General features: G+C 49.8%; 3 protein-coding genes across 3 annotated transcripts; 1 reads left to right on the plus strand and 2 right to left on the minus strand.

Annotated features, from left to right (window-relative positions):
- Positions 1–830: 830 nt before the first annotated feature.
- On the minus strand, positions 831–1,861 carry H257_05539 (hypothetical protein). The gene is made up of 2 exons (XM_009830448.1): positions 1,464–1,861; positions 831–1,424 (listed from the first exon to the last, which is right to left on the minus strand). The coding sequence occupies exons 1-2, from the start codon at positions 1,832–1,834 to the stop codon at positions 971–973; spliced, it is 825 nt and encodes a 274-aa protein (XP_009828750.1). The 5' UTR covers positions 1,835–1,861; the 3' UTR covers positions 831–970.
- A 1,585-nt stretch (positions 1,862–3,446) lies between these two features.
- Positions 3,447–6,619, plus strand: H257_05540 (hypothetical protein). The gene is made up of 2 exons (XM_009830449.1): positions 3,447–3,521; positions 3,634–6,619. Exon 2 carries the CDS (start codon positions 3,672–3,674, stop codon positions 6,552–6,554), a length of 2,883 nt encoding a protein of 960 aa, XP_009828751.1. The 5' UTR covers positions 3,447–3,521; positions 3,634–3,671; the 3' UTR covers positions 6,555–6,619.
- A 1,761-nt stretch (positions 6,620–8,380) lies between these two features.
- On the minus strand, positions 8,381–14,554 carry H257_05541 (hypothetical protein). Its single transcript, XM_009830450.1, has 9 exons — positions 14,275–14,554; positions 14,048–14,227; positions 13,898–13,996; positions 13,749–13,850; positions 12,748–13,709; positions 12,101–12,287; positions 11,397–12,055; positions 11,137–11,347; positions 8,381–11,071 (listed from the first exon to the last, which is right to left on the minus strand). Exons 1-9 carry the CDS (start codon positions 14,525–14,527, stop codon positions 8,454–8,456), a joined length of 5,271 nt encoding a protein of 1,756 aa, XP_009828752.1. The 5' UTR covers positions 14,528–14,554; the 3' UTR covers positions 8,381–8,453.
- Between the last annotated feature and the right edge of the window lie 992 nt (positions 14,555–15,546).

The raw sequence follows: 15,546 nt of genomic DNA on the forward strand, positions 1-15,546 counted from the left end.
TTATAAGGTGATTCATGCAATTTCTTCCTGGTTGGCAGCCAATCACAATCATCAAACGAAGATGATTGGACGAAATTAGGTACTCAAGTAAAAAATACCTTTAACATTTATTAATAATATTTGCATTCGTTGACAATCCATGTAGTCTCATACTAGTAATTATAATGACTTCTAAATTGAATATCATGTAGTTAGTACGCTTTATAAAGATTACTATTAAGAGGTTCTGAGAATTTCGGTGGTCAAATCTGTCATAAGTACATTATTCAAGTCAAACACCTGAGCGGAATTTACATTTAGGGCCTGTCTGACAACCTGAAATATTACAATATTCTGCCCTAAAACGCCATTTTGGGGCCGAATTCAACAAATCTGATCAAATTGAAACATGTCTTGCTTGAAGAGTTTTAACCCAAATCCAATAATTCCAAGTGGGATTTACTCCTTGAGGTGGCCCAAAACGCCATATTACAAAATGGACCTTTTACCACCATTTTAAAAAATGGCATTTTTCGTTTATCCCATTTTGCCAAAAAGTGGAATATTATTTTTGAAAAGTTACCAATCGGGCCCTTACATAGGAAATTTACAGAATTGAAAATTATTATTACATCGAAATAGGAAATTACACTACTGTACTGTACAGTATCACCCAGACCGGGTCACCTGTACGTACTGTCTGGTGTTTCGGGGTTGCGATGGGTATTGTGTAAGTATGATTATAATTGATAGATAATTAACCAATGACATCACTTATGTGGTCAGCCCAAACAACGAAGAAATTACAGCGTTGCTTACAGTTACAGATAACGACGGAATAAGTGGCCCTGTGGTACTAAAATTTCGTATTGATTTAAGTATTCTACTTTTCGAAGTAGTTTGTCCCAATACAAATTTGAAGTGCTATTTCGAAGTACCACATGGCCACTTATTCCGACGTTATCTGTAGCTGGTACAAAAGTCGCTCCAGTTAGGCCGGTGTGGGGAGGTCAACCACCCATGGAGCGTTGGCGGGTTGGCGGCACAGTGTGGTGGAGGACGCGTTCACAAACGTGGTGGTCCCGACTATCGTTTGGCCATATCCTTCTCGTACGCGGCCGAACACATGCAGTTTGGGGCGACTTGTCGTCAGAATTTGCTTGAGCAGTGCTTCGCTTCCGATGTGGATGCCGTCCACAGTCTGTTTGTCGAGGATGCCGAATGGAGGGATGTGGGTCACCACGACATCGGTATGTGTCGGAATGGCTTGGGACGATGTAGAAGCACATCCAAAGACGGAAATGCCATCGATGGAGACGCTCGAATCCGCCAGGTAGTCGCCGTGGGAGAGGACCTTGGACCAGTCGATTGGGTGCACATTGTCGTGGTGGCCAGCAACGACAAGCTTTCGTCGATAAGGCTGAGAGCCCAGCCATGCATTGAACCTACGTGACATAAGGCCTAGAAGGCTAGGTGTCTTGCACCTTTCAACTTCGTCGACTGTGCCGAGACGAGTAAAGTTGCCGGCATGGATGAGGACGTCGCCTGGCGGAAGCTTCACATGTTCATGCTTCCCATATGTGTCCGAGATGCACACGAAGCGAATAGTGTTGGGTGCTTGGACCTTGATGTGTGGTTGTGGGGACAGGATGCCACAGGCACTGACGAGACGGCGAAGCAGCGAGTACCCTACGAATCCAAACACAAGCAGCGCAATGGGGGAGCTGTACATGGAGATCACGTAGCATGCACTCCCAAGAAGGATGCTGACGACGGATGCGAGTGCCAGGAAGACTTGAAGCGGGCTCAGGGTCCCTCCAATGGCATCTGCGACGTCTGCTACCAACTTCTCCATGTAAGTTCGTTGTGGACTCGAAATATAGAATCCTGGAGGATTTCTTGAAATCCTCAAATTATCCGGAATATTTCACGATCCACCAACACGGCGTAACTGTGTACGGTTACATATAGGTCCACCAACCTAGTGGCAATCAAAGCAGTGGTTTGTATATGCGTCCAATGCATGATGAGTACTTGTAGTTCTGACGTTGTTGAGATGCAGTCAAGCAATTCCGTGCATGATTTGAGCTTTGTGCTTCCATCGATATGGGGTGGTGATTGCCGAGTTTGACCCCAGCATTGACAACACATCTGCACACACAACACGTTTCACCAAAGTCTTGATGTAGTAGCCCTCGAAGTTGAGAACCAAGATTGACGACCTATCTTAGACAAAGATATGCGACAAGACCTCAAGCTACGTATCCTAGTCTTATTACTGTACTGGCCGAGAACCGCAGAGGCCCCGATAGGGATCACTCCGTTTCATAAACGGCAAAGATCTTGGACGAGATGCACTATGAATACGCCACGAACAGTGTAAACCCCCTCGCAAGATTAGCCAAACAACACGAGCACTAAACGTAACAACCAATATGCGGAGTTCTAAGGCGTATTACATATACCCCGCGGTCGATTGTTGACTTTTTAATGCGATGCTAGCGTGGCTCGACCGATGATCCCCAAGCGAAGCATCATTGAACTGGTAGTTGTTTAGCGATGCAATCATTAGACAGTGGAGTGCAGGCTGAAGCTGTAAAGTAACAGAAAGTGCTGTCCGCGCTGTTTTCATGTTCATATACTGTGTACTGTATACTACAGTAGTATACAATATTGAAGTTTTTGTAGATTATGTTATATCAGTATACTATCCGTGTTCGACGAACCTCAACCAATGTTAAAGGCCGAAAATATACTTGTATAAGGTATATTTGTCAGGTCAGCCGTATCCGGATGACCCATGAAAGGTGACATTGCGATTAAAGGTGTCGTTCGCACCAACTTATCCTCAGATAGAGACTCACTCCCATCTTGGTGCATCATGTAGACTGGTTCAAGACACCTTTAGTCCACCCCCTTCATCCTTCTGCCTTTCGAGTAAAAGTGCATGAAGACATGAGAGTGAAGGCGAAGTCTCATATAGGGTAATTATATTGATAGTGGGAGGAATATGCGCCTTTCTACGACGATGCTCGACATCACAGGATAGATGATTCCGACATTTTGAACCCTCCAAATACACTTGTGAGGCTAAAACAGTCGACGTAGAGGCGTCCTAAACGTACATGAGTAGTAAAATACACCAGGCCATGGGATTTGAAGTGTTCGCATTGAGTACTGCTGGACTAGTTGGTCCTGACTGGGACACGTGCATGTAAAATTAAACTTAATCTTTGTATACTGTATCTACCCCCCGTCTGAACTTCTACCATTCAGTGTTCAAAAGTTTAAAGCCCGATACAGAACGCAAGGTTATTTTGTGCTTGGGCCAAAGTATGCAGGGTTTAGCTTCGAACCAAATGCGGCGGGAGTTATCCGGCGACGGTGTATACAAAGAGCAAGACTAAACACGCTGGTAGGGAGGTTATCCGGACCGCCTTATTTCCTGTTACTTATCAGGAAACCCCATTTGGAGTTATCTCAAGCCTAAGGACGAGGAGGTGAGCGAGCTCTTGGCTGGAATCACGTCCCCTTCAAAGCAGGTACGGTGATGAGTGTGCATGAGGACACAAGGTATCTCTCGAGGTCACGCGAGAGATGCGTGTCCACGGCGACGTCGGCGCATGTGGCTCATGTGGTTGTTTGCTACTGTAGAGTCCAGAGGCAATCGAACGGCGGAACAGCCAACTCACATGGACAAGACATTCGTGGAAGAAGAATTCATGATGGCAGGTATGGGGGGAACGAATGGAAGCAACTCGAACATGTTCGGCGCTTTCTCGATGCCTCCGAACAATGGAATGGGCAATGGCGGCGGCCTCAACATGCCGATGAACATGGGTGCCATGCAAAGCATGATGTACATGGGAGTTCCTCAGATGGCGTCGATGTACAATCCGTCCGCGTCGAACTCGGTGGACGAATTGGGGTCGGCCGCCATCGAGTTCCCGCCCGAATTGGGCGGCGATCCCCCAAAGTTGACGGCGTCGTCGTCGTTGAACAGCGGCGGCGCCATGGATCCTTCCGCGATGATGGGCATGAACTCGATGATGGCGACCGGTATGAATCCGCACATGTACTTGAACCCGGGAATGCAGCAGATGCAGTACAACCCCATGTTCGGCGGGTACCCTCCGCAGAACCTCAACATGATGCAGCAGCAGCACCAGATGATGCAGCAGCAGCAATATTTACAGTTCATGCAGCAAAACATGATCAACATGAACAACAACCAGCAAGGAGGCAACAACTCGAACCCCGGCACGTCGACCTCGAACAACAACATGATGGCGAACCCGACTCCGCAAGCAACGCCGCCGCCGCCCGCGGCGCCTCCGTCCGCCAGTTCTGGAGCAACGACCAATGCAGGTGGGAGCTGGCGGTCCCCGTCGGACGACCCGCAGCGCAAAGACGTGATCGGGCGCATCATCCGATTCCTTCAGATGCAGAAGCCAAACGCGCCGCCCGACTGGATACGGCGGTTGCCGCAGATGGCGCGCAAGCTCGAAGAGGCACTGTACCGTAAAGCGAGCTCCAAGCCCGAGTACAACGACATGAATACGCTGCAGCAGCGGCTCCATGTCGTAGCGCAGGAGTTCAAGAACAAAGACTGGCGGTCTGCCGACGACAACGGCATCCGGCAGGACCTGATCCACCGCATCGTGATGCTTCTGCGGGCTCAGAACCCCAACGCCACGCCCGACTGGATCAACCGCCTGCCGCATATGGCCAAGAAGCTCGAAGAAATGTTGTACCAGAAGGCCACAAGCAAGGCCGAGTACACGGACAACGCGCGGCTCAAGGAGCGGCTGCAGGTCGTGGCCACGGAAATCCACAAGAATAACCAGAAGAAGGCCGCCAAGGTGCCGCCAGACGCGCCGACTACGGCATCAGCGTTGAAGATGGAGGCGCTGGGTATGCCGGCGGAGCTGCGCCATCCATTCCTCGACATTGCGCGGGCCATCGCATCCTACTTGACGCCGCGCACGATCACAGAGTACAACCATAAAGTGCTCACGATGATCCAGAACATTGGGCAGCACCGCGTGGTATTGATGCGGCAGCAGCAGCGACTGATGCAGCTCAAGCATGCGTGTGAGTGCCACGCCGACAAGTGCGCGCACCCAGCGTGCGCCGAGATGAAACCCCTCTGGGCGCATATCCAGACGTGTCCGGAGAGCGAAAACTGCGCGACGCCGCACTGCGTCAGCTCCAAGTACGTTCTGGCGCACTACCAGCAGTGTATGAAGAGCACGTGCGTCGTGTGTGCTTCGCTGAACCAGCCACCGCCACCTCAACAGCAGCAGCAGCAGCAGCTGAACCATTTGCAGCAGCAGCAGCAGCAGCAAATGCTCCAGCACCACCACCAGCTCCAGCAGTTCAAGCAGCAGCAGCAGCAGCAGCACCAGGCAGTCCTCGCCCAGCAAAACCAGCCGCTTCAGATGCCCAGGGAACTCAAAGACGAACTTCAAGTGTCACCGTTTGCCTCGCACGCTAAACTCATCAGCAGCACGTTACCGGAAAACATCATTCGCGACTACCATCAAAAGGTAGACTTTATGATGAACGACTCGTCGCAGGCGCAGCACCAGTCGATTCTGCACCGGCAGCAGCAGCGCCTGCTAGAGCTGCGCCACGCGAGCGAGTGCAAAGCCGACAAGTGCGCGCACCCAGCGTGCGCCGAGATGAAGCCCCTCTGGACGCACGTGGTCACATGCAGGCAAGCCGACACGTGTCCGACGCCGCACTGCGTGAGCTCCAAGTACGTTCTGGCGCACTACCAGCACTGTATGAAACCCCACTGCGTCGTGTGTCTTCCCCTGCGCGATGTAAAGAAGACGGATGGCGGCGGCGGTGGTACGGCCGACAAGATCCGGCAGTTTACAGACAAAGCCAAGGGCGCCGCGAATATGCTCACGACGCGGCAGATCCAGGACTACCACGCCAAAGTGCTCGGGATGATGCACGTCAAGTGCGTGGCGCAGAACCAGACGATCCTCGAGCGGCAGCAGCAGCGGCTTCTCCATCTCCGCCATGCGCTGTTTTGCCCCGCAGACAAGTGCGCGGCCGCCTACTGCGCCGAGATGAAGAAGCTGTGGAGCCATGTCATGGGCTGCAAAAAGTCAGAGTCGTGTGCGTACGCGCACTGCTTGAGCTCCAAGTACGTGCTATCGCATTTCCAGCAGTGTACCAACCCCGCATGTGTCGTGTGTGCGCTGGTGCGGGATGCGCACGAGATGGAAAAGGCCATGGCCGAGGATGCACGGGCTAATATGGACAAGAAGGACCAGCCGTTAGCGCCTGCAAATCAGCCGGTGAAACGAGGGCTTGAGAGTACCGAAACCAATCAACAACCGCCAAGCAAGAAGCAAGCACTTGCGGTGCCATCACCTCCAGAGTCATGTGGCACCAGAAGTGCCAAAGCAGACAACTCGCAGCAGCAACATTCGATGATCGCGTGTCCGCCGGAACTGCTCAAGGATGAACCGGATGTGTTAAAGGACGACGAGTTTGCGTTCATGCAAGATATTGACGAAGAGCTCGGGGGCGAAGTGTTGGAGTTTGACGAGTGGTAGGACGTAAGAACACACATAAATATAGTACAAAACCATACAAAGATATATATATATTAGTATGTCAAATACTACGTCAAAGAATTGTGCTTTCGAGTGAAATTTCATTGTGTTGTGGTTTCTCGTTGGAATTTAAATCGATTTGATTGGCTACCTCAGATGAGCTCAAAATTATTAGCCAATCAAAACCTTCTCAATGAAATTTAACCAATCAGAGCGATTGTGTGGATGAGTTTGGTAGGCGCGATTCGATTGCACCCCTTCCCCAAATTTGTATCAAATCGACAATAGTAGTAACAAAGAAATACTATCGTTGGTCAAGAGGCCAAGTATAGTACAAAACCATACTTCGTACTACTGCGTACTAGTATGGTGCATTTCAACTAAAGACTACAAAAAAATGCCTTGTCTTTCGACAGCTATTCCAACTTTGTATTGATATTTTTTAGGAAAATAAGCCGTAATAACGATAGAACTGGTCAAGGCCAACAGAAGTTACGGTTCAAAATTTCGATTGGTGAAAAATTGATCGAGTAATAGAATTTAAACCAACCAGCCTTTTTGTATGGAAATATATGGAGCCAGGCACATTTTGGCCGAAATGGAGCATCAAGTATATCTTGGACTTTGTATACAACACTTATCCGTATGAACGTTTCCATTGTATCCGGATTATTCAGAATGTTTAACCTATTTACCAGATAAAACACGTAAGTAAAAATAATTTAACGCCAACATTACGGGGGTTTAACTGAAATAACCGAGGCGTTTAATAGTAAAACGTCTCCTCCTGAGGATGGCCAATCTGTAGTCTTTAGACGAAATGCACCATATTATTATATTAATACACAGACCTTGCCCGTGAATATATCAATGCAGGTTCAAAATTTGAGCAAAAACGGACAAAAATCTCCTGCGCGTCGCCCAAACATACAGTAGTACAATTTCTACTACTATTAATCGTAAGGAGTAGTATTTATATACTATTAATACTATTAATACTAGTAGTACTATAATACTTACTATATACTGTACTACTGTACCGGTAGTACTCTATCCAAGAAGAATTGTCACATATCTCAAGGACGTGTGAAAAAATCAAATGTTTATGAATGTACGATTCTGATTGGTGCTAATCGTAGATTTTAATTCAGGTTATATTTCTCCCGGTAGACTTTTTAACTGAAAATACTCGATATCGTTCGAAAAATAAGGGGGGTGACAAACTTGTTTACCACAGATTTTAGGAATCAAAGACCCACCAGCCTCATAAAATCAAAGTTATCATCGTTAAAACCGTACATTCGTGTTGCTCTTGACTTGGTGTTTACAATGATAGCAGCCAAGCACCCTACAGCTCGCATAGGCGGTGGAATTTCACCCGCAACGGAATATCGTGAGTTCAAATATGAATTTGAATGGGGAAACTTTTGTCACGTTAAGTGAAGGATAGCTACCAACCGTGAACAGCGTAATTACGAACAAATATGTGGATCTGAGAACACCAGCTCGTTTTCCTGAATTATCCATGTGGTGAGACATGCTCATACTTTAATCAAGTCACAAGAGAAAAAGATAATGTGACCATTCTTGTTGTACAGAGTAGTATTGTCCTTTTACCCAAAATGCCAAACCTGACTTTTGTATGTAAAACTCGTCCGATGTCACGCTAATTCCAGTCACACACTAATTTGACGTTCAAATGGTGGAAGAGTGTATTTGATTGGCCACTTGGTTTGTGTTCTGGGTTTTGATTGGTCAATCGATTGTCTGCCGATTTTCGTTCGATGAGCACCGCACTCCAATTTCGAATCCACTTGACAATATTAGTTTGTCAAATACTACTAATATACTACTAGTGTTACGTAGTAGTATATTAGTTTGTCAAATATATTAACAGAGCTACACCCCCGTGAAGCGCAGCCGCGGCAGAATCTCGGCGGCAACCGGGAACAACACGGAGGACGGCACGACTTGGGCCGGAGTGCGCGCACTTGAGTACTTCAATTGGACAATGGGCGCCCCATAAGTGCTTTCGACGCGGATCCCGTGCAAGTGCGTTTCGATGAGCAGCACTTTTGCGCCCGGTTCGACGCTGACGTTATCAATGTACAGGTGGCACCCAATAGTGTCAAACTGAAACAGTTCGGTGAAGGTACCCAGCAGAAACCCCGTCCATTCGATTTTGGGAGTGTCGACGGACGTCAAGTTCACGACGGGGTCGACGCGCCTGAGTTCGGGCGCAAAGGTGGTCGTGTTGGCAAAGTACTTGGCCACTAAACCAGCCGATTGGGGCTCCATGAGCAGCGTCGTGACTTCAAATAACCCGCGAGAAGGGAGGGTCAAGAGCACGAGGTAGGTGCCGTCGAGGGCGTCGATGACATCGGCCGTCCCCCCGCCTGACAGTGTCACACACAAGTGGTCCCCTCCGATTCCGACGGGGTTGCTGTAGGCATCATATAGTACTATCGTAAACGACTGGGTGTCGGTGAAAGGAACGACAGAGGCACCTATGGCACCCGAGAGCTGGCTAGTGGAGGCGCTGGCGACGTTGGGTCGAATGAGCAATGGCTCAGAGCTCACTCGAGTGTACGAGAGCGAAGCCCCCACTTGGAGCTTGATCGAGTACGTGCCAGCTAATATGGGTATATACGAGACTGTGACGGCGTTCGAGTCAAATGTCCAGGTCGTGACTACTGACGTGGCAGCGTCTTGAATGAGCACCACCACGAGATTCGACGGAGGCGGAGCTAGGATGACATTGGAAAACGCATCGCGCAAAATCATCGTAAACGTCTGCGGCACCCCCGCGACGCCCGCCAGCAGCCCCGCGCCAGTGAAAACAGTCGACTCCAACGCCAGCGCCGCTGGAGCCACGACGATCGGGAACGGATTTAAGCCAAGAGTTTGCAAACAATTCTGCTCACAGTCCAAGGAGCCAACGCTGAGGGTGAGACTGAGGTTTCCACTGGAAAAGCACACAATTCGAATAGAATACGTGCCGTTGCGGTGGTCTTGGCTATCCTGGACGGTGAAGCGGATGGGATTAACTGGGTTAAACCCAGTGATTAGAGCGTGGAGTGAGTCCCCGCCTTGGGTTCGCTGGTTTCCGTACAAGTCTTTGGCCAGCACTGTGAGCACGACAGCCGTCCCTGCAACCCACGGAGAAGTTGGTGGAAGCAGCAGCTCAAAGTTGGCAGCGTACGAGGCACTGGGATAAACTGCAAACGTCGGCGTGAGCGAGGTCACGCGCCAGATGGAGTAGATGGCCGAGGTGGGAAGTTCCTGCTCGGGCTGGGACAAACTCATCCACGTGAGATTGTACTTGGTTGGGCCGGCGTCAGTTGGTTTCGAGAGCCAAATCTCAACGTAATTCATGTCGAAGGCGGTCAGGGACGTGGAAAAGGAGGTTCTGCCCGCCTTGGACAGGTTTGCCACTTGGGAAGTATTCAGCATCATGCGCACTTGGCAGCCAGATGCGGACACGTTGAACGTATACAATTCCGAGTACAAGGCCGAGATGTACCCTTGCCACAACACGCTAAACGTGCGCATGGTGTCCGTAAACGGAGGGAGTTTGAGGCCGTAGTTGGCGCCCAGGGGCATCGAGGTCTGGAACAGCACCGTGGGGCCGGTCCAGTCCCTCGTTTTAAAGACACTGACGTTGCCGCCCCCAGGTAAAAAGATCTGTGGCTGAAACGGGTAGATCGTGGCGGTCGTGGGGGTGACGGCGACGGTATACGAGGTCGCAGTGGCGACTACGACCGTCGAAATGACTGGCGGACTCAGGGCGAACCGATACATCTGGTTTACAGGGTTGCCATACATATCTCTGGGCTCAATCTTGGCCAGTAAACGTGACCCAGCGACGAAAGGCGGAGGGGTTGAGATGTACGCCGTCGTGTGGCCAATGTCGGCGGCCACGGGGTAGATTGTGATGGTGAATGGACTGTTGACGATGTTCTGACCGCTGCTGGTTTGGATGCTAAGCAGGTACGTGCCAGCTTGGAACACCTGGTACGACAGTTCGTACAGCCCACTGGTCACATATACTAGTACGACCGACGTGTTAGTGGCTAGTGTGCCATTGACAAGCAGAATTTGGCCAATCAGATGGTCTGAAGCCATGCGATGATTGCCAAAGATGTCGTTGGCCTGGACATTCACCCGGGTCACTTGACCCGCGAACGACACGACCAGCCCCGACCCAGTCGCTACGCAAGTGGAGGCGGCGATGGCGCCCGTGGTCACTGGAACGACGAACGGACTGTTCTTGATTGGTTTCGAGTTGACTGTCACGGATAATCCCATCCATGACGTGGCAACTGTGGGGACATACGTGCAGCTAAATTGTCCGTTGAGTACGTTCACGCAATATGAACTCGCCAGCGTCAAGTTGGATGTCACTAAAACGGTAGTGACAGTAGCAGGACTGGACGAGATGAGATTGCTGTTGACATCGCGCAACTGCAGCACAAATGTCGACGGTAACCCCGTGGTCGCAGCTACAAGTCCCGTGCCTAGGGTTACAAATATAAACATATAAACAAATAAATCACAAGAGTAGTATCGCTAGGATATATACCAGATACATAATGACATGATGGCCCGTACGGCTGGTTGGGCTGCACCGTAAGTATATAAGGACTCTGCGCCACATGCAGCTTATTCACGAGTATTTCTACGGCGTATACCCCGCTCAAACGAGGAGTATACGTTGCCGTATATGTTCCGTCCAAATGGTCGACCACGACGCCCAAATCCACGACAGCCGACGGCGTACTCACTGCTCGAACCTGCAAAAAACTCTAAGATAATCCTACTATATATATGGAAATAGTGTACGGAGAAGTGCCCGCCGCCTTGGGTCATTGCATTTCCATACAAATCTCTGGCGGCGATCGTAAGGGTGGCAGGGGATGCGGCCGTGACGACCCCCAGACCCGATCCAAATACGTCGGAACGTGGGCCTGTGACAGGCGACGGTGCAATTACGACGTCGATGGGGAATCCAGTGACGTGAACCTGGTTCAAAGTGAGCTGTAATGAGTATAACCCGGCGATATAAGGCTGGGCCAGGCCCATCATGCGCTGCGAGGTACGGTCGTAGGTCAAGGTTACGTCGACGTGGGCCTGGTTCAGAATCAGTTCGCTCCGAAAGGCCGCTTCCCCCTGTCGCATGTTGCCTTGACTGTCGAGTGACACGAACGAGAACGAGTAGTCTTGGCCGGCGACGCCCGAGAGATTCCCTTGAAAGAGCACTTTTGGCACAGCTTCCGACGGCACGATCGTCACGTTCGCCGTGGCTGCGACGGTGGCCACGTACGAATTCTGGACCGTCTCAAGGGGAAAGGACTGGCTCTGCCACTGCAAATGCAGCCGCGAGGACGACGATATCCCATGGCGATACTCTAATATAAGGGCATAAAACTGGTCTTGATGGAGTAGCACTGCGCCTAAAGTTTGGGACTCCAACGCTACCCACGCATCAATCACGAGTTCGTCTAACGAGTAGTTAATAGTAGTAGTATTACTAGTACTAGTAGTACCATCGAGCCAGAGCCGAAACATGCCCGTGGTGTTTACTCGAAACGTGGTGAGTTCGGAAGCTCGAGCTTGAAGGTACCCAGTCCATCTCGCACTGCCATATTGGAGCGAATTCCACCAAAGTTCTTTACCTGGAGTAGTCCACGTGAAGTTGACCATTCGATCTACTCGCGTCGCGATCGGAGGTCCCTACATATATATATATATATATAACCCCCCAAAAATAATATATATTATCAAGTCGATTCGAAATTGGAGTGCACAATCTTGTGGATTCGGTACGAATTTCCAGACCCCGTCGAATCATGAATCGACACTATTGGCTAATCCGATTTTTTAGTGGATTTGATTGGCTCTTGCAGAAAGGACAAGTCTATTCAACCAATCAGAGCTCCAGAGTAATTCAATATTGATCAGACGACAAACCACGCGAAATTTCAAAGTTTATAGCGAATTCACAATAATCAAGTAGCCAATCCAATCCACGCTTTGACCGATTCGACATCGAAAATTGGGGTGATAATTAGTGTGATACTGGATCATTTTTACATACAAAAGACAGGACCAAGAATCGATCGATAGATTTGGCAAAGAATCAGCACAAAAATCAGCCAAATATTGGGTAAATGGACAATGATATATTTGCTACCTGTAGGCGCGCGTTGGCAAAGTACTGTCCTTGCAACCCCGTTCCGAACAGCGTACAAAACGTCATCAAGTACTCGCCCGACATAGTTGGCGTCCACGAGTTGGCCCATCCATTGGTTGTGAAGGGTAGAAACAGTCGCTCCACGATTTCGTTGTACGACCTCATCAATTTGGCTTGTACGACCACCCACTTTGAGGCCGAGGGTGATGACGTGGCAAGCGTGAGTGCAAGGGGGGCACCGGCGATACCCCACGGCGGCACTTGGGCCGTAAAGGTCGGGTCGGGGGGGTCGTCGTCCAAGATGGTCACGACGGCCGAGTCCTGGTTGCCGATACTCGCGTCCACCGACGGGTCTCGCAGGACTACTTTAAACTGTTTTAAAACAGCGTTCCGAACAAAGTTGTCGTGGACGGTCATAGCAAACGTAACGGATGTGACGCCCGGCGCAAAGTGGAGGCGCTGGCTGGACGTATAAAACGCCGTGGCGCTCGCGTCATCGTCGGACGTGGTGATGTGAACGACGACGTACGAGACGGATACGAAACCGACGCCGCCCCCCGTTCGAGTGACCGTGATTAGGATGAATGAGGCATTTTCCAAGACCTCGTAGGTCGGGGATGATAAGGCCAAGGTCCCGGGGTGCCCGCAGACGATGTGGCTACGGGGAAGAGCGTCGCAGGACCAGGAAGAATCCTGGGAACTTCCCTGGGAACATGCCATCGATGGGGGAATGAACGGCACGACCATGTACGCCTCGGCCTCGTCAAACACTTGCGGCTCCTGGCTGCCGTACACGGAGAAGTAGGAAAATTCCCGCGTCGACTCCTCTAAGGGAACAGTTGACGGGTCGATACCGTCCCGCGCTCCACTGCGACGGACGGAATTGAGGATAAAATCCCCACAAGTGAGGCAGCGGTGGGCATCGCAGGAAATGCACCGGGGGTCGAACGTGGAGCAGGGCTCTACGACATACTAAGATCAAGATACAACGGACGACGTACGACAGCGGTTCGACGAGGCAGTGGGGTAAAATCCCGGGGAACACGCCAGACATGCCGCCGAGTTGCAAGTCGTGCATAAGGGATCGAATCGGTGGCACGACTCTACAAAATTGGTGATGACCACAAGGAAGGAAGGGGAACCTTCCTACGCTGGGAACAATCCAGACCCAAACGGTAGGAATTGCACATGCACGTCCCCGTGGCATAGTCGCAGCTGCCTTGACCGGAGCAGTCACCCGGGCAATTCTCTAGGAATCGATGGCATCAAGAACGGCGGCAGGATGCGAAGACCTCCTTACGCTTGGGATAGCAAAGACCCCCTTGCATGAAGTACTCGGGGATGCACTGCGTGCAGTTGAGGCCCTGGTATCCCTTGTTGCACCAACATGTGCTGGATCGCTGGTCGCAGAACCCGTACTCCTTCCCGACGCAGTAGTACTCGCCGTCGCTGAACGGCCCCACCATTCCAGGACACCGTTCTACCATCATGCCAAGGTGAGATACGTGTCGAACCATATGCACATACGAAGGACATCAACGCCGCCCCACTGCGCCGGAACCTCGGGGTTGAAGACCGCGCCCGAGTTGATGTGTTCGCGGAAGAAAGTCGACGCCGGGTCGCCGATGGACCCTACGAATCCCTTTGCATACGGCGGGAACACCGCCGGTGGAACGTCATCCAACGACACGACGTTCGTCATGTTGACGATGCGGAATCCTTGCGCATCACGGACGACGATCCCTACGAACGCCAACACGAGCCATGCGGAACTCGTCATGTTGTCGTCGAAAGATTGCGACGTTTGCTAAAAACACAATCCAACGTTTGAAACCAAGGTGGTTGGAAACACTGTTTGAAACATATGAAACATCAAAGTGTATTATTATGGTGGTGCAATCGACCAAACCGATCCACAATCGATCTGATTGGTTGAATTTCCTTGAGAAGGTTTTGATTGGCTATTAAATTTGAGCTGAGGCAGCCAATCAAATCGATTTAAATTCCAACGAGAAATCACAACACAACACGAAACTTCACTCGAAAGCACAATATCAGATTGCAGGAAACCATCATCAACACCAAATTAGTGTTTGACTTCAATTAGTGTGATACCAATCACCACAAGATACCTTTTTACATACATAGTACAAAATTCAGTTTAAAGAATCGATCGACAGATTTGGCGTAGTACAAAATTCAGTTTAAAGAATCGATCGACAGATTTGACGATTCATCACAAAAGTCCAAATTTTAGGTAAAAGGACAATACGTACCTCTGTCCAAGTTAATGGTGCACTTCATCTAAAAACGTCCAATTGGCCAAATTGAAGAGTGGAGGTTTTATTATTTAACGTGCAATTAATGTAGTTAAACCCAAAATCCAGATACGTTAAATACCAAATGCATGCGTTTTATCACCCGAGTGGGAGGTTAAAGGTCCCAACTGCCTCCGGATATTAAATACGGATAAGAGTCACATACAAAAATCAAGATACACTTGAGCGGCCACCCCTATGACCAAATATCCAAGCGCCCATGTAAAATACCCCTAGGTTAAATATCTATTTCTGGACCAATTCATCACAAAATTTGAATCTGAGACGTAGAATTTCTTCACCACATTGAGATCTGTCGATTATACGTCTCAATTTGCTGCAATTTTGAGTAATGAATATGAAATAGAAGTCAGAAAATTTTGTGAAAAGTTGGTAGTTTATAGATGACGTGCACCATACAGTATTCGGCTACGATGTATCTTGCTTTGACTAATACAACAGTATACGATGTCGATTTTGG

The sequence above is a fragment of the Aphanomyces astaci genome, assembly GCF_000520075.1.
Source record: "Aphanomyces astaci strain APO3 unplaced genomic scaffold supercont1.10, whole genome shotgun sequence".
NCBI classification, from domain to species: Eukaryota; Oomycota; class Saprolegniomycetes; order Saprolegniales; family Verrucalvaceae; genus Aphanomyces; species Aphanomyces astaci.

What these genes read in the sequence shown, in the direction of transcription:
- H257_05539 (XM_009830448.1), bottom strand. Translation starts at nt 1,834, where the DNA reads ATGGAGAAGTTGGTAGCAGACGTCGCAGATGCCATTGGAGGGACCCTG. An exon ending in ACAGTCGACGAAGTTGAAAG is followed by an intron (nt 1,425 to 1,463) that starts GTGCAAGACACC and finishes TATGTCACGTAG; the next exon opens with GTTCAATGCATGGCTGGGCT.
- H257_05540 (XM_009830449.1), top strand. Translation starts at nt 3,672, where the DNA reads ATGGACAAGACATTCGTGGAAGAAGAATTCATGATGGCAGGTATGGGG.
- H257_05541 (XM_009830450.1), bottom strand. Translation starts at nt 14,527, where the DNA reads ATGACGAGTTCCGCATGGCTCGTGTTGGCGTTCGTAGGGATCGTCGTC. An exon ending in GGGCGGCGTTGATGTCCTTC is followed by an intron (nt 14,228 to 14,274) that starts GTATGTGCATAT and finishes GCATGATGGTAG; the next exon opens with AACGGTGTCCTGGAATGGTG. An exon ending in TTGCCAACGCGCGCCTACAG is followed by an intron (nt 12,288 to 12,747) that starts GTAGCAAATATA and finishes ATATATATGTAG; the next exon opens with GGACCTCCGATCGCGACGCG.